At 48.1% G+C, this 24,899-nt stretch overlaps 7 protein-coding genes across 7 annotated transcripts; 4 read left to right on the top strand and 3 right to left on the bottom strand.

The window, feature by feature from the left end:
• Positions 1-726: 726 nt before the first annotated feature.
• Positions 727-6,408, bottom strand: BHQ10_007826 (uncharacterized protein; the record flags this gene model as incomplete). The annotated part of the gene is made up of 7 exons (XM_040880564.1): positions 727-3,166; positions 3,299-3,744; positions 4,373-4,465; positions 4,518-5,398; positions 5,462-5,919; positions 5,997-6,067; positions 6,382-6,408. 7 exons carry the CDS (start codon positions 6,406-6,408, stop codon positions 727-729), a joined length of 4,416 nt encoding a protein of 1,471 aa, XP_040736329.1.
• Positions 6,409-6,847: 439 nt separating this feature from the next.
• On the top strand, positions 6,848-9,796 carry BHQ10_007825 (uncharacterized protein; the record flags this gene model as incomplete). Its single annotated transcript, XM_040880563.1, has 5 exons — positions 6,848-6,891; positions 6,945-7,235; positions 8,378-8,418; positions 8,486-8,649; positions 8,717-9,796. The coding sequence occupies 5 exons, from the start codon at positions 6,848-6,850 to the stop codon at positions 9,794-9,796; spliced, it is 1,620 nt and encodes a 539-aa protein (XP_040736328.1).
• Positions 9,797-10,138: 342 nt separating this feature from the next.
• On the bottom strand, positions 10,139-13,459 carry BHQ10_007824 (uncharacterized protein; the record flags this gene model as incomplete). Its single annotated transcript, XM_040880562.1, has 2 exons — positions 10,139-12,700; positions 12,758-13,459. The coding sequence occupies 2 exons, from the start codon at positions 13,457-13,459 to the stop codon at positions 10,139-10,141; spliced, it is 3,264 nt and encodes a 1,087-aa protein (XP_040736327.1).
• A 1,225-nt stretch (positions 13,460-14,684) lies between these two features.
• On the top strand, positions 14,685-16,423 carry BHQ10_007823 (uncharacterized protein; the record flags this gene model as incomplete). Its single annotated transcript, XM_040880561.1, has 2 exons — positions 14,685-14,814; positions 14,862-16,423. The coding sequence occupies 2 exons, from the start codon at positions 14,685-14,687 to the stop codon at positions 16,421-16,423; spliced, it is 1,692 nt and encodes a 563-aa protein (XP_040736326.1).
• A 906-nt stretch (positions 16,424-17,329) lies between these two features.
• BHQ10_007822 (uncharacterized protein) lies at positions 17,330-19,074 on the top strand (the record flags this gene model as incomplete). Its single annotated transcript, XM_040880560.1, has 3 exons — positions 17,330-17,691; positions 17,762-18,580; positions 18,642-19,074. The coding sequence occupies 3 exons, from the start codon at positions 17,330-17,332 to the stop codon at positions 19,072-19,074; spliced, it is 1,614 nt and encodes a 537-aa protein (XP_040736325.1).
• A 379-nt stretch (positions 19,075-19,453) lies between these two features.
• On the bottom strand, positions 19,454-20,799 carry BHQ10_007821 (uncharacterized protein; the record flags this gene model as incomplete). Its single annotated transcript, XM_040880559.1, has 3 exons — positions 19,454-19,852; positions 19,917-20,376; positions 20,435-20,799. The coding sequence occupies 3 exons, from the start codon at positions 20,797-20,799 to the stop codon at positions 19,454-19,456; spliced, it is 1,224 nt and encodes a 407-aa protein (XP_040736324.1).
• A 1,326-nt stretch (positions 20,800-22,125) lies between these two features.
• On the top strand, positions 22,126-24,832 carry BHQ10_007820 (uncharacterized protein; the record flags this gene model as incomplete). Its single annotated transcript, XM_040880558.1, has 3 exons — positions 22,126-22,375; positions 22,491-23,026; positions 23,129-24,832. The coding sequence occupies 3 exons, from the start codon at positions 22,126-22,128 to the stop codon at positions 24,830-24,832; spliced, it is 2,490 nt and encodes an 829-aa protein (XP_040736323.1).
• Positions 24,833-24,899: the final 67 nt, after the last annotated feature.

Genomic DNA, 24,899 nt, shown 5'->3' with positions numbered 1-24,899 from the left:
CCCCATTCGTCGGGTTAAAGCTTCAGCATGAACAATCCATCTACTGAACACCTCACGGCAAAAGCATATCATTATCTATCTACGATTTCAACTATCCTTCCTCGAATCCGAGGATCAAATATTCAATCAGCGCTTTGGCGGGTTTTCCTTATGGGGAGGCGTTTTCCTTACACTTCATGTGTTTGTTGTATGATTACGAAAGGGGTATGCGGCTTAGGCGGACATGACAAAAAAACTTAAGGTTCTCGTCAGGAAGATGAGGACTAGGCTTCTATCTATTCTTATCGTTTGTTCTATTTTCAGATACCAATTTCGCTTTTTTTTGTTACTGTGTTAGATTGCCTTTGACCGTTATTTCAGAGACCAAGAAAAGACTCCTGTTTTTGTGGTTCTTCAATTTCTTTGCATTTGGATTGGAGTATTTGTTTTGTGTTCATTGACTGGTGTTGTTGTTTTGATGAGTATAATTAGGTGCTATGCTGTTGATACATAGGACTAGAAGAAGATTATGAATGTATTGTGAACGCTGCTTAGTCCTATGCTTTCAATAGTTACATGTAGGCTACGAAGTCAAGAAGCTATTAATCTTATATTGTTTGATAGAGGTCATACAATCTCGGGAGGCTAGGAATATCATACAGAAAGTCCCGAGGACAAACGCCACGCCCATTGAAATAAAACTCCATCACATATATATCGCCAAATGCATATCGAACTCATCGCAGCTTAACGAGGTAACTGCTCCACGACGAGCTTTAGGATCTCTTCTGTAGACTTATGGAAATTGATCGGATCTTTGGCAACCGACTGCCAAATCTCTCCGTGCTTTGGCTCACTGATTACACACTTGGAAATAACATCTTGTCGTTTCTCTTCCGTGCCGTGTTGCATCAGGAACTTGTAATACCATGCCCACGAATCACCCTGGTCACTGTCCGCTAAGATAGCCTTTTCGAACCAGGTCATTGCTTTCTCCAATCGCCGTTCGTCCCAGAAAATACGTGCCACGGTGACAAAGAGGATAGGGTCATTCTCGACCTTCTTGATGGCTTCCAAACTGCGAGGTTTACGATGTGTTCGAGGCTCGAGGTGCCAAATACTTTCGGCCCAGAGCAGGCCAGAGTTGGGTACTTCTTGGAGTGCCTTGGCCATGAGTACCTTGGCTTGACTGATATTGTTGGCACGTCGCTCCACTCGCACACTCTCAGTCCAGAGCTCTGCATTCTTGGGAACTGCAAGCCGAGCTCTATCGAGAATTGAACGAGCCTTGACCACCACACCTGCTTTTTCTTCAAGCCGCGAGGCCAAAAGCCACAGTGGAACGGACTGAGGGCAAGCCCGTGTGCCAGTGCCGTAAGCTTCTCGTGCTTGTGGATACTTCTTTTGAGACTCGTATATCTGGCCTTTCATCATCCAGAGCTTGTCAGCCTTGGGGTAAATCTGTAGACCCTGGTTGACGAGGTCGAGTGCTTCATCCATATTGCCCAACTGGCGTTCAAAGGCAACGCTCTTAATCCAGACACGATCGGTACCCGCTTCACGCCGGGCGGTGCTCAAAAGCTCTCGAGCATGCTCTGTTTCCTTTGCGTCTGTCTCCAACTTGACAGCGGCAAGCCAAATATCTTCGTTATTGGGGTTTCGCGCAAAAGCACGCTTCAAGACAAGTCGTGCATTGTCTATCTCCCCAGCCTGCCACTTCTCCTTCGCGAGCTGCATCCATAGAACTTCACTCTGAGGGCATGCTTCCACAGCTTTCTCAAGAACCTGCCATAAAGCCTCTTTCGTTCCGTGGTTACGCTCCAAATCAGCCGCTGCAAGCCACAATGTCTTGCTGGTGACAAAGACACGCAAAGCGTAGGCGTAAATTGCTCGCGCCGTCTCGTACTTACCGCGAGCGATACTTGCTTTGGCATCTTCCATCCAGATGTCCCTTCGATCATCATCCTCATCGAGCCCGTAACCTAGCGTTTCACGGATAATTGCGCCGCAAGTCAATACAGCACCCTCTTCTTCGCATGTCTCTGCTTCCGTAATCCATTCTTCCCTCTTCGGCATAGCATTTTCGCGTACAAGTGCTTGGATAGCTCTTTTCATAACATTAACCTTGTTTGCCGTTCCCATTTGCTCCTGCAATCGAGCTGCAGCAATCCAAATCTCGTGACTTGTTGGCACTGCTTTACGAGCTGCGTTAAGAACCTTCTGTGCGTTCTCCGGCGTCTCTAAGCGCGCTAGTGCAAGCCAAAGCTCGACAGACAGAGGAATCATTTCAGTAGCCTTTGCAAGAAGTAGGCGAGCATCTGCTGGATCTTCTTCAAGATTCACGGCTTCCTTCCAGATAGCTACGGACTGCGGTATATGTAGAAGAGCCTGTCTTAAAACGTTCTTCTTGGCTCTGACATCTGTCTCAAGCTTCATCGCTTCGATCCATAATCTGGTAGACCGATCGTTGTGCTTGATTGCATTCGCTGCAATAATCTTGGCGTTGTGGTTTTCGTTAAGTCGAATATTCTCCAGCCAGGCGTCTTCACTCTTTGGGCAGAGTTCACATCCCTTTGCAATATAGTTCCTCGCTGCGACAATTTTGCCTGCTAATTCTTCCAATCGAGCAATAGCAATCCAACCCGGGGCATGTTTGGGATTTGTACGTGTAACAGATTCCATGAGAACTCGAACACGCTTGATGTCGCCAACTTCCATCTCGCCGGCCTTCAATTCAGACTTGGTAAGACTGGTAAGGTAGCCTTTCGGGTCGATACTAGTCGCACTACCTGACGCAGCCTCGGCAGAAGATCCAAGGGCCGCCTGATCGAGGCGTACCTGTAGGACCTTATCTCTAGCAGCACCAATATCGGCAAAATTCGTCAAGCTGCCATCTCCTCCCGCAGCACCTGAGATTTCGGTTTGAGTACCATCTTCGGCGATGGTAGTATCAAACTGAGCCGCATCTCTAGCACCTGCAATCACACTATCCGGTACAGCATAAAATCTCTGTCTTAGATTCTGGCGAGCTCGTCGATTTCTCCCTGTCAGATCACCAACTTCGGGTATGTTGGCCCAGTCCTCGTCCGATACGGTGGCGAGAGATCGTTTCAGGTCGGCAAACTGCTGTGAAATTTTCGGGTTGTTTCGCTCGTATTCTTCTCGTTCTTTTTGTTCGCGGGCTTCCCTGTAGGCATCGAAAGAATCAAGTCGGCTCTCTGTCCACAATAAATATATGAAAGGCAAAAGGCGAAGACGACGCCTCGAAAATGAGACATCGAATACCCGCGAGAGGGAATGAAAATGCGTTGGAACTAACCTTCTTGCTTTGCGTCTCCTATCCATTTTCTCATCAACCTCCTGGTAGATCAAATCTGCCTCGTCATCTTCACGATCATAGGCACCATAGGCGAACAGTCCGACCTCATTATCTGGATCCTGGAAGCGTTCGTCGTCCTCTTCCTGTTCCGCCTCCTGCTCTTTACCCTTCCCTCCCTTTTCGCGACTTGTGTTGTAAGCTGTGGGTGTCGGAGCTCCTAGTTGCTGAGCTCTTTTCGCTAACGCTTCTTGGATCTGCTCTGGTGTTGGACCCTCTCGCGCCGGTCCCAAATCTGATCGGGTTGTGAAGCCAGTAGCACCTCGACCGAGACCAGCGACGTAGTTCTCAGGCGCCGGCTGGCTAAGGAAATCCTTCCTTCCATAAGACATGGTGAAGAAGAAAGTGCGTGGGTGGCGCAACGGGGAGGGTAGATGGAGAAAGAGAGACTGTTCACCTCGAAATTAATCTGTATTGACGATTGCCACCGCCGGCGCTCTAGGTTGGGACCAATGAGAGCCGAGGTTTCCATCTTATCAGATCTCACAACGATTCTACCTACAATACTCAACTACTACACACATTTTAAGTATTGTGTGATGAAGAATAAAAGTGTTCATATAGGATTTATTGATAAGTGAATTCATCAATAAGCACTTAGTGTAATATCGAAATATTCTGCTGATTAATAGTCTAAAATAGTGACTTTTCCCTAAAAAAAATGGGTGTAATGCTATGTCAACTGCCTTTCTATGCCAGCAGATGTCTGTGGATGTTCGATTAAAAATTTCCTCTTGATCATGCAGGATTTGAGGTGCCCCTCAATCATTATCTGGTTTTGACACCAAAAGGGCAAATAGCAATCAAAACATGTAGCCGGTATCGTTTTCTTCACCGTCTTGTCTCAAATGTGCGCTTGAATCCTGAAACAAGCTTTGCCATATAAATGCTTCGCTAAGTAACAACTCAACATCCTTTTCTGTCCAATTCTTGGTTGGAAGTGCCTGAAGAAACATCATGATTTCCTATTTACGTGTCAATAACACGAAGGTGGTTCCTTTAATGGCTAGTACATACCTGAAAGTCCATCTTGAGCAATCGATCAGTCCACTTGACAAGAAAAGCGGCGCAAACGTATAAATGAAATCTAGAAAATCCTTGTTCCTCAGCCTGTTGCATATGTTAGCGAGCAATCAATCGACCTATCTGTAAAATAACTTACCAGGTATGTATCCCACATTCGAATTGTACTTTTTATGTTCATCTCTCTCATAAGCAGGCAGTTCATCCATCGAAAACTGAATTGCATAAACTCGACTCCTTCGCTCTCCAAATGTTTTGCCAGCCCAGCATCGATTCTTTTCGTCAGATCGCGCAGTGCTTTCACTTGCCGTTGTATACCTGGTTGGGCATAGATATAATTGTCTTGAATGCCATCAAGCAGTTTGGTGAGGCACCAGAAAGAATCAGCTTCTACCGCATCAAGAACAGATCTTGGTAGTTGACCCGGATCCATTCCTTCTTCGACATTAATATCTGTCATGTAGGCACCTAGAAAGACTTGCCAGAATGGAGTCACAAGGTCATTGATTCCCTGAACATAGCCACTGGCAGGATGCCGTATAGCCCAGACGTAAAGTATCCTTTCCAGAGATCGCTGAGTCGCTTCGTAGCTATATAATTGCAGATGAGGACTCGTACGGGGTACGTCAATACTAATTTGATGCCAGACTGCCTCGTCTAAACCCCTGCCACGGCCAGAACTCGTGTTTGTTGAACCAGGCACATTCACCGAAACTCGTTCAAAAGCTTGGCGAACTCCATCAAGATATTCTTTGCGCTTTCTTTCAAGTGTTGAGACGCGGCGCTCGCTATTCGTCGGCAAGTAGCCCAGCAGTAATTGCCATGTCATAGCTCTCACTTCGTCGGGGACTCCAGACCAAGCAAGGGAGCGGAGCTCTGACAGGGACACAGTACTCGCCTGCAAGATTCTTTTGAATTTGTTGATCCTGGAAATACGCGCAGAATGGGCTTCTCGTTGACTCGGTGTGGCATCAGAAGGTGGCGGTGAATGATTTATCAAATTCAAGGAATTGGCAGGGTCTATATCGTACAATGTCAGTATGTTTCAGGACATCAAACCGTACCAGTTTCAAACAGTCATACCTTTCAAAATATCTTTATACTGAGGACGAAGGATCTTGCCTTCAGTTTTCTTCGCTGACGGGTAAAGTGATACGCCTCGTTCTTCTGCAATATCTGAACTATTGGCTCTTGGTCGACTAGAAGCATCTAGATCTGCACCTAGCGAGGAGTTCCCTGACATCGTATTGGTTGTTGTAAATGAGGGTTGTGTACGCTGAGTGATTTTTCCCTTTTTCCGCATGCTAGCAATACTAGGAAGCCCGAATTCATCTTCGTCGTCATCATAAAATATTTCGTCATCGTCATCTTCATCTGCAACATCGGTTCCATATTCCCAACCACGTGTCGAATGCGATAGTATATTATTATAAGGGCGGTTTGGTGACGAGGTCTTTTTCCCTTCGAGATGTGCTAGCGAGGGTTGCGCGCGATGCTGTCCTGCGTTTAATCCAGACCGAGGTGGGGTGCGAGCCGACGTGCTGAGCGGATTGTCAGATAAATCCTATATACTTCAATTCGATTATTTGATTGCAGTGAGGTTGCTTTGCACACATACTTTAGGATGTCGGCATGCGAATAGGATGCGCCAACGACGGAGCTAGCATCGTAAGGCCTGGGGCTGGCATGCTGTTGAGATGTAGATCTTGACTTCCAGAATGGAGATGCACTCCTTCTCACGAACAATTAGCGCCTATAGTATAAAGTCGGGTGTAGAACGCTCTCAAATTGGGTACCGAGCAAGCGATTCGGACTTATGGACGGTGTAGACATACTCAGAACGGTCCGCTACGAACATGAATCAATGTCAGCCACCTGTCATATCCAGTCCGATCTGAACAGAAAAGAGGTACGAACCAACCTGGACCATTTCCTAGTCACCCCCATTATACATCGATCAGCCCTGTTCAGCAAAGTCGTTCAAGGTGGGATATTGAACACACCTGTTGGTGGGTCTTCTTGTTAGCCATCGTTGCGACAGCTCGAGACCAAACACTGGCTGCTCCTCATGCATTCGGGAATCGAAACAGTAATGCACAGCCGTTTCGTGCCTGTGGACGGCTTGGTAACATAGTCGGTTGCTTGCTGCCTTCTGCTGAAATCAATTGATTGATTGAATGCTTGTTGCTGACCCACCTGATCAGTTGGAGCCCTCCGCACTTTCTGCTAGGGCGGTCAACTGCTCCACCCTGGTCTGTCTTCGGCCGTCCGTCCTTACTCTGCCTCACCTCTCACAACTTCCACTCAACACAACCTCATCCGCCGTGAGACTGCACCTCACATTCTAATCACCTGCTCCTTTATTGTATACATCAAGGCTACGCTTCAGAAGGCGCGCCTTAACTCTGGTCTCATTCAGATTTACGTCAGGTTTCGTTAATTTGTCTAATTATCTCACTACCAGCAAAAATGACTGAACCAGAAGAGCTTGAGGAGGATCTCTTTGCTGACTTGTGAGTCATTCATTGATAATTATTTGCTCAGGTGCTAACAATTGGTCTCCAAGGTACGATGGAAATGACAATAACCAGGCCGCCTCCACTGGAGTAGCCGACTACTCCGCGGATGCAACTACTTCATCAGCGGTCCCCCAAACCAATGATTACCAGAATGGAAGGGGCTACGAGCCCTCCTATGAGAACTCAAACGAACATGATACATATCACGTCCAGGAGACTGGTGGGATCCAAAGTTACCATTCAATGGATGAGACCTCACACGACATAAACGTGCACTCTGGTGATGGGTTGCAGTCTACAGATGGAGAAACACAGGGTACAGGTATCAAGGAAGATGGGTAAGTTCATTTATTTTCTTTGAGTATATCCGATCATTGCACCATTTTTGGTACCGACGCTGGGTCTGCGAATATTGTTGGGCTGGAGGAACAGAGAACCTATAGCGGGCTTATTCTGAGGCATGACAGCCACTTACGGCATATTGGAGAATTAGCTGTTAAAGTCTTGTTCCGAGCGTACAAATGACTTGCGGGGTTTCATCGGCATGTGCGGATTGGCCAATGGAAGATGATAGAGCTTGCCTCAATTGCGAGGAAGCTATTGGACCCTATGCTTGGAACAAAGTGTGCCGCGCTATTCATAGATGTCCACCGCATACTTGCAGAAACTATACGTACTGAGTGCTATTGTATGTGAACTACGGCTACGTGGTGGCAAGCTTGTTGGGTCATCGATAGTCTGGGAAATTGCTGCACAAGGGGCCAGTGACCATTGATGCTATTCGATGGAGACGATGAGAACTAGAGGCCATAGTGGCCTGTTACACGATGTTATATCGCCAGCGAGTATAGTACAGTTGATACTATATAGCTTCTTATCGATACAAGTTGATAGAGCAAAGCAGCAAATAGACGATTCGACATCTGGGAATACAAGAACTATCGAGACACTTCTCTTTGATATGACGAACATTAGAAAGACCCATCAATCGGACTTGGCTACCCAGGACTCTATATGTTATACGACAAGCAGCCCACCACTCCGGGCTGCGCTATTGGATTCATGCACACGGACGTCCATCTTCACCCACTGATCTGGCAAGGCGTAAATTATATCCTTTATACAATATACACGTCTTGGGTCGAATCGCTTCGCGAGGTACCCCGAGAGCGACCGGCTTGCATGTCTCCGCGAATCCAAAGGCACACTGAAACCGTTCGACCTCATGCTTGTCCTAGAGAGATGGAAAAGCGTGAATCATATGCAACGCATCGCCCTATTTGCCGGACTCGTTAGTCCGTACAGCATTCTTGATATGCCCTTGATCAGCAACACCAAGTCAGAAACCGCATAGCGATATATTTGCAGACCAGCCGACTTACCCAATCTTTTGTTTCTCGTCTTACTTATTGTATAACGTGTTTGAGAATGCGTTCTGGTAGTTGAGCGAAAGAAAGGATGTCTAACATTTCATTTGTAGGAAAATGTTCATTGGAGGCTTGAACTGGGAGACCACGGATCGTATGTCATCCACCCCCTGCCCAGGGATCAACCCCCAGCCCAGGGAAGCTAATCAGTGTCATCTTAGAATCGCTTAAGGATTACTTTTCACAATTCGGCGAGGTCTCGGAATGCACAGTCATGCGTGACAGCGCTACAGGGAGGTCGAGAGGTTTCGGTTTCCTTACCTTCAGAGATCCTAAAACCGTCAACACGGTCATGGTTAAAGAGCATTACCTAGATGGAAAGATTGTAAGTCCGACGATATCTAGTTTCAGCTGCTTGCTTTTCGTTTTATCAATGACGTGCGCTGACACAGGGGAAGATCGATCCTAAACGTGCCATTCCTCGCGATGAGCAAGAGAAGACCAGTAAGATCTTCGTTGGAGGAGTCAGCCAGGAAGCCACAGAGCAGGACTTCAAACAGTTTTTCATGCAATTCGGCCGTGTGGTGGACGCCACACTTATGATCGACAAGGACACTGGACGCCCGCGAGGATTTGGTTTCGTGACGTTCGACAGTGAAGCCGCAGTGGAAGCCACACTTTCTCGACCTTTGGAAATCCTCGGTAAATCTATTGAGGTGAAGAAGGCTCAGCCAAGGGGAAACCTGCGGGACGATGGTGGCCGACGGGGCAGAGATCAGGGCATGACGCCGGACAATAGCCAACAGCAAGGTGGCCAAGGACCAGGAGGTATACCCAGTGGCATCACACCACAGATGATGGCACAGTACTGGCAACGAATGCAGCAGTACTTTGCTATGATGCAGCAGCAAATGGCAGCTGCTCAAGGCCAGGGCATGGGCGGAATGAATATGGCCGGTATGAATCCCGCAATGATGCAGCAAATGAAACAGATGCAAATGGCAGCCGGTCAACAGCCTGGTCAATCACCCAGTCCCGGTCCACAGGGTATGCAGAATATGATGAACAAACCCGCCATGATGCAACAGATGCAGCAAATGCAGCAAATGCAAGGCCAAGGGCAAGGACAAATGGGCATGGGTGGCGCTGGTTATGGCGCTAACCGTGGTGGGCCGGGCTACAATGCTCACGAGCAACTAGCTTTTGAGCAACAAAAGTACGAGCAGCAACAAGCTCGACGAGGCGGCGCCTACTCCCCTTATCAACAAGGCGGCCCTACATCATGGGAAGGCATGTATGACGAGGTCCCTCAACCGAATGTCCCAGCAGGCCCACAAGGTCGCGGTGGTGGGAACATGGGAAGAGGCGGCATGCAGAACCAAGGCAAACCAGGCACTCCAGGCGGCTCTACACCTCCTGCTGCACCTGCAAACGCTCCCACTGGTCCCCGAAACCCCGGGCGACCAGGAGCTAACTATCGCGGTGGAGGTCGCGGAGGTGGTCATCGTGGTTTTCATCCTTATTCGCGATAAATGGTTAAACGCTCCTGTCTGGCCAACAGAAGAATGGGCTGCCTTTATATTTGTATCATCAGAAATTGAATTGTCTGGCTTGTTTTCACAGGCTGTTCTCTCGAAAATATAAAAAAGAGAGGAAAGGTGGCAGGCTTTATCATGTTCTTTGTTTTCGATCGCTTCATTCTACGTTTATCCTCCGCGTTCTGATACCTTAAGGGTTTCTTGCTTCGGTGCCCAGGTGTGGGTGGGTTTAGGTAGGGAGATATATCTCACTGATTACTTTGAATGCCATACATTAAGAATCCGTTTTGATACTGTAACAAATATTATAAATTACTATCCAGAGTAATCTTTCAACTAGTCAATCATAATTACATCAGATTCCTTCGGCACTTCCTGCGACTGTCGGTTTATCTTGGACGTCCCATTCGTCCTCTGTCCTTTGTCTTTGGCTGCTTTGCCCGGCTTCTTCTCTGCAATCTCGCTAGGAGCTGCTGGCAGTGCTGCTGGCGGCGTCAAATCTGCGAAACAAGAATCCAGCTCTGACAATAGGTTTCCGACTTGATCAACTTCGGCCACAGCGCCATTCCCGAGGCCTTGCCAACCGTCTCCCTTTCCACGGTAAATCTTCTCCTGTAGCTTGGCCTCCACGGCTTGCTCTACATCACGTTGTCCTTCTGATGAGCTTATGTCTTTCAGCGTCCAGATAATTTTATCACGGCGTTGTAAGGCATTGACTAGGAATCGGAATCTAAGACCAAAGTAGTGGATTTGAAAGGTCTGTGCCCCACGAATCGAAACCTGGACGCGTAGTGCAGAGTTGTGCTGCGGTTCAGTAACCAGGCGATCCAAGGCACGAAGCACAGGTAGAGTTAACTTGAGTAACTGTAGCACACATTGTACACCATTGCCTGGACCTGACCGGTTGAGTATCATCCCGAGAGATTGCTTGATTCGATTGTGTGGACTCAGATTATTGAATGATATATCTAGGCGTAAGCGGAAAAGCGACTCATCCCGTAGACGAACGATGGCAGGGTCCAAATCAGGCGCGTGGCCCAGTCTATCTAGCCTGACGACTATGTTTGCTTCGAAACCTTCACGTGGCGCATACACAAACGACAAATTCGACAGAGATACTGATTTAACAGTGATCTTGCTTTGCTGAAGTGTATGGAACAAAGACAAGGCTATGTTGAGTCGCTGTATTCGCTCAAACAGATCGGTCATGATCGGCTGGCCTGGAGCAACGAGAAAACGCATTGCAAAAGCTGTGCCACCTCGCCGAAGGAGTACGCAGTCATCGAGCTTTAACCTCTTCAACCCCATTTTTCGCAAAGGGGTGTGGAATCGCCCGTGTGCGACCACGATTGCATTCTTCGTGCGGAAATCAATTCCATGATATGATATTGTGAAGGTCTCCCGAACATATGACTTGCTTTGGGCCCCTTCCAGTGGTGTAATCCGTAGTTGTCTTGGTAGTTTTGCAATATCGAATTTGAGATAAAGACAAGGCACTTCCAACCTTGAGCCAAGTTGTAGTTGATCCATTGGTGGAAGAACGTCTTGATATCCCAGCTCTGAAAGCCACAAAGCGTTCGAGTACATCACCAGAGCTCCAGTAAGAGAGTAATCCAGATCTGGGAAGTGATATCTCGATTCTCGCGGCGACAAGATTTGATCACCGGATGAAACACGAGTAGACTGAACGGAAAAGCCACCAGCAACCACACGAGCGTGACCCGACCCATCAGGGTATGATAATGGTCGCGCTTTGAGACGCAGTATCCACCAGTCATCACCGCTGAGACTAGTCGTCGCAGCAATAATCCATGAACTTCCCCAGACACGATTGCGGAAGAAGGAGGCCCGCAAAATGTTACTTGGGAAGACACGACGAATGTCTACCTTGAATTTGCGATGATCGACGCTTTCCCATCCGAATATCTTTGCGTCAGATTCGATTTCTTCCATGGCTGCAATGCAACGCAGTCGTGAAATTCGGTTAACAAAGTCATCGTCGGAAGCGCTTCCCTTGTCTAAACGGCATAATAGTGAAGGTATGGTATGTATACACATGGTACCCGAGACAGGTTCCAATGATGCATTGAGGTAACGGGTTTCAGTAAGTTGAACGTTCAGGCGGCAGTTTCCAGGCTCAGTCTTGGACATTTGCATGCTGATCGAAAGTCGGTGGTTAGCAAATAGATTTTCCGTGCAGAGGCGTTCGTAGACAGCGCGGAGTATGTGGGCTGAATGAATAGCGATTACGCTTCGAAGAATGGACTCCATAGAAAGCGTCTCTGTGTCAAAGTGAATCTGCGCGGATTCGCACTCTTTGCCGTCACGAACCCAGCGAAGACCAAGATAGGACACTTTTTGGCGCTGCTGACGGCCACTATGAGCACCAATCTCTAGCCAACTCTTGGGACCACTTTTATCTGGCCAGTAATGCACAACCAGAATGCGATGTAATAACTCAACGCGTAGAGCGCCTATCCACTGGCCTCTGGAGAGGCTGATTGCTTGTTTGAACAGGATGTTAATTTTGTTCACAAGAACAAGATTGTGGATAAAGTCGAAGCAGCCTGACAAGCCTTTCGTTTTCAGTATGCTGTTTATCTGCGAATCGAGCTCGTTGAAGAAGCGACCTTTGGGGATTGGAGAGGACGGAGTGAAAAGAAAACGGATGTCGATGAAGTAGAATTGTGACGTAACATCCTCTTCGGCAATGGAGAGATCTAATTCGAATTCGCCTTGGACGGAAAAGGTGGCCCGGCCGTCATGAACCCGGTAGTCATTCAAGGAGGAAGGAATGGTATCGCTAGTCACCAAGCGTGTGCTGATTATGCGATTGATTTTCTGTAGAGTTGCCAGCAGGCGTTTTGAACTGAGAGGCTTGGGAGGTTTATAACCGAACTGTAAGGGGAATTTAGTACATTAGATGTAAGATGAAGCGCAATGGATGATGCTCACCTCTGGCATATTCGACACACGGCCCATCGTCAGAACCTCCAATGCAGTTTGTAAATCTGGATTGGCTACCTGAGCTCTAACCAAGTCTCGTTTCATATCTGCTACTCGTTGGACAGCAGTCTGGTAAGCAAAATGCCGTGTTCGAATAAAGTTTTGCAGGTCGATGAGCTTGCTGACATCCACGGCTTGACGACTCCATTGCGATAAGACAAGAAGCTTGATGAACTCGGTGCGCTTAGTCTGCGCAAACTCTAGTATACGGATTCTTTTTTGCATAGCTGCCGGGTCCGGCTTTCCGTTGGCAGACGACGATTGCTGTGGTTGGGTTGAATCTGCTAGTTCTGTGATGACGTCGCAGAGATCGTTATAGCATTGCTGTACAGCTCTGTTCACAAGCTGGGAATACGGGAAAAACCCTTGAGTGATATGCATAAGTGGTGGAGCCCATAGTCCTTGAACACTGTCTGGCATAACGCTAGACTGTCCATGCTTCAGCACCATTGCCGTGTTGAACCCTTGACCTTTACCGTCATCTCCCTTGAACCCATTGACTTGCTGTGGGTTGTCTGACTTTCCATTGCTATCAACCTGGTGGGCCCCGCGCACTACGGTCGAGTTCCCATTGCTTTCATGATGATTGTAAGAGTCACCCCAATCTCTTGATGCACTTGCGCTGACATCGTCCATGACGAGACCAGGCATCACTGGCACCCGTCTAATCGGTGCGACCTCGTCCGTCACAGGGCTTGGTAGCTCGTTCCCTCGACTCGAATAGCATTAAAGTGTCCGATGCAGTCGTCGCTGCGATTGCGTCCTTGACTTGCAGCCTTTTCGGACTGAACGAGAAGAGATAATGAAAGCTCTCTGCTCAGTCCAGAACTCACACCTTGTCGAAGGCCAAAAGGACGCGTGTAAGCGGATTTAAGTCTTGCGCTCTCTTGTTCGGCGACGATTCATGCGACCATGGAGGGTTACGAAAGTTCTAAGGCAGGACGGACATCGAGGCTACGCTGAAAGGCTGCAGGGAGCGCGAGACAGTAGAACGGACGGCGTGCGAGAGGCGATGATAAATTTATGAAGGAGGCGATGGCTTGTACTGGAACAGCCAGTGGAGAAAATGCGAAGATAAAGCGACCTGACCGTGAAACAAGGATGGTAGCGTCGACACAAAGAGTGAATGGTTTCCAGACAATGGCTGAGACGGGTACAGCCAGAATTAAGCGACAGGAGAGGTACAAATTGACAGTTCGTTATGAAGCGGCGGGKTGTTTATTGGCAGGKCGATATCGCGGAACCTGTCCCTGTTGCACCGGATTGAAAGTGAGGTCTCAACAAGGTAAACCCAATTTCTCGTCAGCGCTGACGGCAGGCGCAAACCAGCTACACTAGTCCTGAAATGGCAACTGCCTCCCCGTACATGTGGAAGGCTTTTGATTGGCTGAGATAAATGGGCTAGCTTAATCCGGGGTTGTGGATGCCTAAGGTAGTAGGTATACAGACTGATGAAATGAAATCACAGAAATAACATGCCAAAGAACGAGGCAGAAGCCTATAACTGTGTGCAGTGGTCCTCTACTGTGTTTTAAATACTGTCTACAGGCTCTCTCCTCTTCGGTCGCGAAATCTTAGACTCAACCTGGAATTATCAATCTCGGCCCAAAGCAGCTAGCGCAAGTCGCGAGCTATGACATGTTGGCGCCTGTGACCGTCGGTGATCATCCAAGCTCCAACTACCATCAGATGAAGAAACAGCAAGCATACGTTCCCGGACATACAACCTTCTACCATCATCATGATATCCATTCTAGATTCTATCTGATCTTCAGTGAATCCTCAACCTCTTCCTCTTGAAGACCTGCGACTTTAGATGAGGTGGGGCTGTCGTGCTCTATCTACATATAAGTCTTATAAGTCGAAACAGTATACAATGTCGGACGTCGAAGACTCGCCTTCCCCTCAATATCCGGGGGACGATACCCGGCCGACTAGTACACGAGAAATTGCTGCTTGGTACAGCTATGGATGGGCCGCCGAAGTATTCGTCGTGTGTGCGATGGGTAAGTTGCGCCCAGATCATGGTAAACAGGACTGACTATCCGCTTAGGATCCTTCCTTCCCATCACGCTGGAACAAATGGCTCGTGACAATGGACATCTTGCAGATGACAAGACCCAGCCATGTCAGGCTAGCCACATAAGCACCTTCTCCAGCGACCTTCTGCTGAGTCGGTCGAATCAATGTGTTGTTGATCTGCTCGGACTCGAGATCAATACGGCAAGCTTTGCGATGTATACCTTCTCACTAAGCGTGTTAATTCAAGCGCTGCTTATTGTCACGATGTCTGGTGCTGCGGATCACGGCAGCTACAGAAAGTCGCTGCTGATACTGTTCGCATGCATCGGATCTGTCGCAACCATGCTATTTATTGCAGTCCAGCCTCAGATCTATATTCTTGCGGCAATTCTGGCAATCATCGCGAACACATGTTTTGGCTCATCGTTTGTGCTTCTCAATTCGTTCCTGCCACTCCTCGTTCGGCATCATCCGGCAATGTTGCGCAAGGTCACCGCAGCACCAAGAGCAGAGAATACGAATGACGAACTCGATGCTGCCACGCCTCCTGATATTAACACACCGCTGCTGCAAACCGTCCCAGATGGAGCAAGTTCTGTGCAAGGCAGTCATTCAGATGACCCAGAGCATTCAACTATACGTCTCTCTACGCGAATCTCTGCGAATGGCATGGGGATAAGCTACGTCGGAGCTCTCTTGCTGCAAGTTATGTGTATCATTGTTGTGCAAGTCACTCACCAGACTACATTCTCATTCCGTTTGGTTATGTTTTTGATTGGTCTTTGGTGGTTTGTCTTCACTATACCTTCGATGCTATGGTTAAGACCACGGCCGGGCCCTCCGCTACCTACACCAAGCGATGGAAAGACTACTCTCACCTGGCTTGGCTACATGTCGTTTTCATGGAAATCTCTTGCCAGGACTATTATGCGAGCTCGACGTCTCAAGGATGTTGCTTTATTTCTTGCGGCTTGGTTTCTCCTCAGCGACGGAATTGCGACGGTTAGCGGGACCGCCATTCTCTTTGCCAAAACTGAACTTCATATGCAACCTGCAGCACTTGGCTTGATCAGCGTTATTGGAACACTCTCTGGAGTTGTGGGCGCATTTGCCTGGGGTTTTCTCTCACGGCATTTCAATCTCCGTGCCCAGTATCCGATTATTGCCAGTGTGCTTTTACTTGAAGTCATCCCATTATATGGAATGCTAGGATTTATTCCTGCGATACAGAGACTCGGGTTCCTTGGGTTACAACAGCCTTGGGAAGTATATCCCATGGGAGCCATCTACGGTCTTACAATGGGCGGCTTGTCGGCGTACTGCCGAAGCCTGTTCGGCGAGCTCATCCCTCCTGGATACGAAACGGCATTTTACGCTCTATATGCGATTACTGACAAGGGCTCGAGCGTGTTTGGTCCTGCGATTGTCGGCGCAATCACCGATCGGTATGGTGAGATCAGACCGTCCTTTGTCTTCCTGGCTATTTTGATATTCCTCGCCGTCCCCTTAATGCTTTGTTTGGATGTGGATCGCGGAAAACGAGATGCATTGGCTCTCGCAGAAGAGTTGGATCAAGACCAACACGAGTCCTAGGTGTTCCCACGACATATACATATATACCGCGTGTGGCCCCTGTAGATTCAAAGGAGATGAAAACAAGAAATCACGCTATATTAAGAGGATAATTGAGTTTAGGCACATATAGGCTGTACTATACCTTTTGCATCAAGCGAGATAAAGCAATGTAATATAATCAGCGACAATCCGCATGGCTAGTTACTGTTACTTATAATCAAAAGCTGGGATGGCTGATTAATAATCAAGAAATGGACAAGTATGCCACTCGGGTAATCAGCAAGAAGAGCTTGTATGTCTGTCTGTTGTCCAGCCTTGCAGGGCAGCTTTAGAATGTTTGCAATGTTTGTAAGCTTGGAAGCTATGTGAATAACAGGATAGAGTTCCCTAGAGATATAAGAGGAAAGGTCACCCAATTCCTCATCTGAAGAACTTCGGCAGGCTACATGAGTCTAAAACGAAGTAATTGAGTGATAGTGAAAATCATATTGTAGGCATGTAACGGTGTACGACTTGGAGGGCACATCATGTAACAACAAGCAGCTTGCTGTAATATATCGGTAACAGGGCTGTAATAGTACGGCGACCCTTGCTGATGCCCGCGCTAATGCAGTCCCCACTGGCGTACGGAAGGAGTAAAGAACAAACTGTCCTCACTGTTATCTGTCTCCGCAGCTTCCCATCTTAAATACGGGACGCTCCATCGTACGACTTCCTCTCTCAAGCAACCATCCAGTCTCTCTTTGCTTAGTGTTTTTTTATACCCCCAACAAGTAGAAGAGAAGACAGACAGACAGTCTTGCCTTTCTATTACTATAGTCGAGAAATAGATAGCTTCTGTGAAGCCGCCCTCGACTTGTTTGTTTGTTGTCTTCAGTCTACATCTGATCCCCCCTTCGCGACACTGATCAATCCACAATCACCATGCGTTCTTTTCTCTCCATCACCACGGCCCTTCTGGGTGCCTCGGCCGTCGTATATGCTTCTGACGCTGAATCCGACGTTCATTCTTTGACCCAGGATACCTTCTCTGACTTTATCAAGGGACATGACCTCGTCTTGGCAGAGTTCTTTGCGCCATGGTGCGGTCACTGCAAAGCCCTGGCACCAGAATATGAGGTTGCTGCCACTGAATTGAAGGAGAAGAATATCCCTTTGGTCAAGGTTGATTGTACCGCCGAGGCTGAGCTGTGCAAAGAGTACGGTGTCGAGGGTTACCCTACCCTGAAAATCTTCCGTGGCGAAGACAATGTCAAACCCTACGCAGGCGCCCGCAAGAGCGGAGCGTGAGTTTTCATCCTCTGATCATACTTTTATGCTGACTGTATGTACTAACTGGACTTGGTTTTCATCTAGCATCACTTCTTATATGGTCAAGCAATCTCTCCCCGCCGTCTCCCCCGTCACCGAGGCCAATCTCGAAGAATTCAAGACCCTCGACAAGATTGTCATTGTTGGATATATTCCCACGGACAGCAAGAAGGCCAACGAGGCTTTCAATACTTTGGCTGAGTCTGAGCGTGACAACTTCCTCTTTGGCGTCAGTGATGATGTGGCAGTTGCCAAGTCTGAAGAAGTCGAGCAACCCTCTATTGTTCTGTACAAGGACTTTGACGAGAAGAAGGCTGTTTACACTGGTCCCTTCGACTCTGACAGCATTCTTACCTGGATCACCACCGCCAGCACACCTTTGGTCGGCGAGGTCGGCCCCGAGACCTATGCCAAGTACATGAAGGCTGGAATCCCTCTCGCTTACATTTTCGCCGAGACCGCTGAAGAGCGTGAGAAGTTCGCAGAGCAGTTTCGCCCTATTGCCGAACAACATCGTGGAAAAATCAACATCGCTACTATCGACGCCAAGGCGTTCGGTGCCCACGCCGGAAACCTCAATTTGGACACTGCCTCTTTCCCTGCCTTTGCTATCCAAGACCCTGAGAAAAACACCAAGTTCCCTTGGGACCAGACCAAGGATATTACTGTCAAGGAGGTCGGCGAATTCATCCAGGACGTTCTTGATGGCAAGGTTGACCCTAGCATCAAGTCTGAGCCCATTCCTGAGTCGCAGGAAGGCCCTGTCACTGTTGTCGTTGCCCACACTTACCAGGACCTCGTTATCGACAACGACAAGGATGTTCTCCTTGAATTTTATGCTCCTTGGTGTGGACACTGCAAAGCGTAAGCCCTTCCAACCATGCAAAGAGAGATAGCAGCATTGACTGACATGCAATTTTCACAGTCTGGCTCCCAAATACGAGCAGCTAGCTTCAGTCTACGCTGACAACTCCGAATATGCTTCCAAGGTGACCGTTGCCAAGATCGACGCCACTGCCAATGACATCCCCGACGCTATCCAGGGCTTCCCTACCATCAAGCTCTACCCAGCCGGCTCCAAGGGCTCCCCTATTGAATACTCTGGTTCCCGAACTGTCGAGGACCTCGCCGCATTCATCAAGGCCAACGGAAAGCACCAAGTCGATGCTGTCGCTGACCTCGCCAAACTAAACGAGGAAGCCGCTGCTGCCTCTGCCTCTGCATCTTCTGTCGCCGCCGCCTCTGCTTCAGCTTCAGCTTCTGCCTCTTCCGCCGCCGAAGCCGCTGCTGCTTCTGAGACTGAGACTGCGGCTCCTGAGGCCACCGAGGAGGCCGCTCCTGAGCATGACGAGCTTTAAATAAATATAATAGGAAAAGAATGAAACGAAGAATCTGAATGGAAATTGTATTTTTTAGTCTTGAATGCTATGCCTTGATGTGAAATCTTCTCATTTCCTTTCATATTTGTCTTATATTTGGTTCGAAGAGGTATTGTTCTATGATTGGCTTGATTTTAGTATAGCTGACTTAATTGAAGTAACCCTGTAAATGTGATTGACACAGTAGATGTATTCTATTCGATCTACACCAGCATCCAATACATTTGACCCTAATAAAAGCCCGAGATTGACATAGGCACCAATCACACAAGAAAAAAGAGAAGAACGCCAACGCTCATAGTACAAGATTCCACATAGTCGGTGTTTCTATAGTGGCCAATATCATTTCACCTCGAGATCAGTTCTTCTTGACCTCTTTCACAATTACTTCTTCGTTCACAGTCTCGACTTTGGGGGCAGAAAAATCGTCTTCTGCTGCAGCAAGTGCCTCAAGAGCATCCAAATCATCTTCGTCACAAAGAAGATCGGCGTCCGCTGTTGTGACTGACGGCGTGGCAGTCTTCACCTTGATTGCAGCTTCATCGTCGCCCATTGCAGCAGCGACATCGAGAGGGCCTTTGTTGGCAAGTTTGCTGGTGGCAAGAGGTCCTTCCTGCTTGTCTTCGCCTGTGGTCGTTACTGCAGGCTTCTGATCGAAGACGGATTTCTTAGGGTTCAAACTCCAGTCGATCAAGGCATCCTGCCCATATCTCTCGGAAAGCCATTCGTTGCATTTTTTGAAATGTCCATTTGTTAACTAAATCACCGTCAGTTGGAACACTATCTCCTAAAAATAACAAACGGGAGGGGTAGGGTCGTACAAATCCGTTACGAGCACTGTAAGGACTTGGGTGAACAGACTGTAAAACACAGTGTCTCTGTTTGTTGATAGCTGCTACTCGTTTGGCAGCGGGCGATCCCCAAGCCAGAAATACCACACCACGAGTACGGACACGAGCCACTGTATCAATCGCTTTTTGTGTAAATCGTTCCCATCCTCGATTCGCGTGACTGTTTGCATTGTGGGCTCGGACAGTTAGACAGGTATTAAGCATCAGAACCCCACGTTCTGCCCATGGAGTCAACAGGCCGCTATTGTCTGGAGGTGCTTCGAAGGATGGGTAATCATTTTTGATTCCAATATATATGTTTTTCAGGGAAGGAGGGGCTTTGGTTGGTGGTCGAACAGAAAAGCAAAGACCGTGTGCTTGGTTGAAATTGTGGTAGGGATCTTGACCGAGGATGACGGCTTTCACGGTATGCAACGGGGTATGTCGTGACCTGAGCAGCAATGAGCATTAATGAGCTAGATAGCTAAACTTATGTAGAAAAGCCCTACCATGAATAGATGTCACTTTCTGGAGGGAAAATAGTTGCTTTTGACTCCTTCTCCTTCTTGAGGAATCGTTTCAAGTTGAGAAATTCAGGAGAGACAACTTCATCCTTCAGATGAGCAAGCCAGCTCTCATCCAGTGTGTCAATCTCTAATTGCAATAACTCTTTCTGCTCTGCCGTCAAGGAGGACACCCATTTCTCCTTGTTGAATTTGACGGTGGGAGGTGGTGGTGGAGCACTGGCATTTGGTGCACTGGCACCGTCCTTGGGCTTGGGAGCGCCAAAGAACGATGTGATGCTACCATTTGCTTTTGGCTTTTTCGCAGCTCCCGGTGAGCTCGAGGTGTTGGCACTTCGTTTCAGTGACATATCGAAAGTAAATGTGCTGGGCAGAGAACGGTGGATGAGAATGCGATAGAATGTGGTCTTGGTGTGTTCTTTGAGCAAGGAAGAAAATAGCGCGGCTCTCATGTGCTATCAGCTTCAAAGTCCCTCTTTGTTCTCACATTGACTTGTTTGGAGCCAGCTGTGATCATTTAATGCATCGTGGACGATGAGGCTGAGACGCGTCGAAGAGCTAACCGCGCCCGTCGCGTAATTTGCCAAAGCTCCCGCAACGCTGCCTGAAAAATCAGGAAGCCTACGAAGCAAGGAAGGCGCCAGGTGCCAACCCTGCCATCCCAGTGTTTTTTTCGTATCTTCTCTTCTTCAATCGTGTTTTCATAATTCATTTTCACTCCTACTTTCTATTGCTCCAGCCTTCATCAGATCCTTTTTGCGTCACGTCTAGACGTGAGATTTGACGGTCTCCTGGCCGATCCGCTGTCTGTTACTCCACAGTTGAGATATAACAATCTGTACACGCTAGGTTGGTAGACATGGGTCAAAACTACGTACATCTTGACGTGGCCCGCTGGCTCTGTTGTCCTATTGCCTGTTACCTGTTACTTAATCTGTAGTCTGTACTACAATGTACGTATGCATTGCTGTGGGCAGCAGTTGGTTTCCTTGAATTAATCGTGTTGGTCAGATACCAAACTATGCAGAAGCCATGGCGACTTACAAGCTGTTACCGAGCTTCTAGCCACTCGTTTCTAATCAATCAGGATCAAGATTCAAATGTGCCCCGATGGTGCTGGGATTCTAAGCCGGCCAGAACTCCACTAGGACACGGCACATCAGGGACTAGCGCGGGCAAACCAAGGGTCCTAATTAATTTGGACTAAATAATGGTTGATGCGATAGGTGGGCTTTGGTTATAGACTCGACACGACCCCTTTCCTCGGTTTCTGCGCAAATCGCGAGTCAACTAGGAACTTTGGCCTACAGTCTTTGGGCACGTAAATCAACTCTTGCGATTCAACCTGTATGAATAGCACACAGGTGAGTAGCCACGTGCATTGAAACTTTAAAACACTGTGACAGACATAACGCTAAGCCGTACTAGGCACCCGATCTTTGGCGCTCATTTACGAGTCCTCCGAGAAAACGAACGCCTACTGAATCTCTGGCTCGGTATTCCCGGCCGGGGCATTTTCATAGTCTTGAGCAATTTACAGCATACTATATACGATTTCTCGACATCGACAATCAATGGTATTGTGTTCGGATTGAGCATTGGGAAGGGTTGGTATCCTCGGATACCTCCTTCGCGATCGATGAAAACGGACGAGCCGAACATAAGGTGCGAGCAGGATGCCGTTGATACAGAGTGAAGAAGAATGGCTGGAGCAAACTGCAAAGGCTCAACGGGAGGCCGAGGAGGTCGAGGCGGAAGATCCGTCGCTCAATGATGCACCGGTTCATCCAATTGCTCAGCTTCAAGGACCTTTCGAGGAGTCCATTGCTGAGTCCACAGTTGGATCGCACAGCAATTGGCAAGTCTTTATAGATGCACATGCTCGGCGGAATCAGATATTGACGGCCTCTGTATACGAGCGATTGTGTGGGAGAAGATGGAGGCAACGGCCAAATGAGAAGTGAGGAGCTCCCGTGACATATGAAGTCGCATCGTCATCCGTACTTACATACTCCCAGATACCATCCGCTCTGGAAATTAGTATCTCAGATAGCCTTCGGTCTTCATTTACTCGCTCAAGGCTTGGCCAAGTCTGAGCCTGCTGTGATCAAAATCCTGCAAGTACACGTGGCCGAACTCGATGGCTTCATTGAGAATACTACAGAAGATATAGTCATTGCATTCAGCGATATTGAAGAGCGCTTGACTCACCTGCGCCTACCCCTGGGAAACATTCCATTATTCAGCGATATGCTAGCGGATGAAGCCTTTCGAAAAACTGTCATCAGGGACCACGAACGCATACAGCATATAATTCAACGGAGCGCCCTCGCTATGGATGATCACGCTAAGGATATAGAAAAGGGCTTACAGTCTGTTCGAATCCTTGGCATATATCTCCTGGAATTAAGGGAGGATTGGAATGATCAGACCGGTAGCCTTGATGCGGTTTACACTGCCATGGTTGGCAATGTCGATGGCTGGAAGCGAGAATTCAAACGTCTAAAGCGTAAGGCTTATAAGCTCGCCAAGAGTCTTACCATGCTACATCAAGTCGCTTTTGAGATACAACGACTTGTAAATATAGTCAGCACTAATAGCATTGTGAGATTCTCCTTGTGTTATTTCTTGCCTTCCTTTACTTCCTTGAGTTTCTTGCTTTTACTAATGATGAAACAGGTAATTCCCAGGCCGGTGTCTCGGGCCGAAGGCCAACAGAAGAAAGTGAAGAACACAACTAACGGACTATCAAAACTTATGCACAGCCCGCTTCCACAATCGCCAGCAGAACCAATCGCTTATACCGCCAAGGCCCAGACAGTCTCGATCGTTGCAGGTTTTACTCCAACGACACTAGTCAAGACAACATATCAACAAGAAAGCCCGGTGTCGAACAGGCCTGGTTCTGTGTTTCGTCGTGGCCACCAGCAGAAGCCTTCGGAGTATAAGAAAGAATTGAGCAATAAGACGGATCGCTACTACGCTCGTCCGAACACTGGCAATATGACGCCACGACGATCTGTTACAGCACCAGTAGTCTCAGAGAGCAAGAGCAAGGATGTCGTTCGAAAGGAACGAAAAGGGGAACCACAACGGCCAAAGACGTCCTCTTCCAAAGCTGTGGAGCGCTTCGGCATACCAGAAAAGGAATCAAATAGACCGCTGTCTAGGCTTAGCTCCAAGATTGACCGGTTCCAGAAGTCGACCTCCAAGATTTTCAGTGTTTCGGCTTTCTCCAGAAGTCACACGAAGAAAAAGACCAAGTCTGAGTCCAAACTAGAAATCACTCCAAAGGAGTCTTTGAAGCCCATGGAGCGATCATGGATCGATTTTGATACTCACGACAAGCAAATGAGTTGGTCTCATCAACCAGGAACCCAATCTGACGTTCACACTTTAGCATCTAGAAAGAACACTGCGCCGGAGTTTCCTCACTTGTTTTACATGTCGTTCCTAGAGGACCAGTCAGCAAGTGATGAAGAAGACCTGAAGTCACCGGACGAGGAGGACATGAAGAATTTAATAGTCGAGGAAAACGATCTCGAACATCAAATTACAGCTTTACCCGCTGTAACAAAATCCATGGATGGTTCGAGAGATAAATCCTGCGAAAAAGATGACATGGCAGCCGAAGTCGCTTCCACCTACTCGGCAAAGAACCGCAGATTTAGAGCGAAGAACCTACATGTACCGCCTCTCCCTAAACCCAAATTTGGTAAACCCTCAAATCCAGACAACAATCATGTGATTTACCAGAATCGCAATTGGCTGCGCCCAAAGCCCTCTACTGTCTTCTCCTTTATCTCTTCCAAGAAGGGCGCAGATGAGAGCTCACTGAACTCGCCTTCTCTGTTCAGAACTAGACATGGTTCCGGCATATCTGAAACGCCATCAAGACCGATGTCATCTCAAACAAACCATGTACATGGGTCGACTACACCTGTACCATCATTCAACCCGACATGGGCTGCACCCAAGGATGTGTCTGCCAGGAATTTGGAAACGCCTCCAATATCCCCGAAGGCGTTATCTTCGGCTACAGCGGGTGCCAACATGAGACCAGGAACAAGCCAATCCAGTGCTCGTGGGAGTATAAGAGATAATTCAGGCCCCACAAATGAGATGCCCAAGAATACTTCTACTGTCAACACACACGAGAGAAGTGTATCGAGCGCTACGAAAGCGAGAGGCAATAGCGATATTCGGAGTGCATCTCCCCTCAGCGTTACCACCACACTCGAGAAGCCCCAACATGGAGGTCTCAGTCTTTTTCCTCGAACACCAACAACACCGCGAGTTCGAAAGTTTGTCTCAATGACTTCACTCAGGGAGGTCACGGCTGCGGATGATATTGATGATCGACCTCCTAGAAGCAGAGGATAACTGTCTTATCTACTTCTACATTGTATATGCGTGTCAAGAATTCTTAGCAGGCCTAATGAACTTATGT

The sequence above is a fragment of the Talaromyces amestolkiae genome, assembly GCF_001896365.1.
Source record: "Talaromyces amestolkiae strain CIB chromosome Unknown scaffold17.1, whole genome shotgun sequence".
In the NCBI taxonomy this organism is placed as follows: domain Eukaryota; kingdom Fungi; phylum Ascomycota; class Eurotiomycetes; order Eurotiales; family Trichocomaceae; genus Talaromyces; species Talaromyces amestolkiae.
The sequence above is the reverse complement of the archived record's forward strand: the minus strand, read 5'-3'. Positions and strand labels throughout refer to the sequence as shown.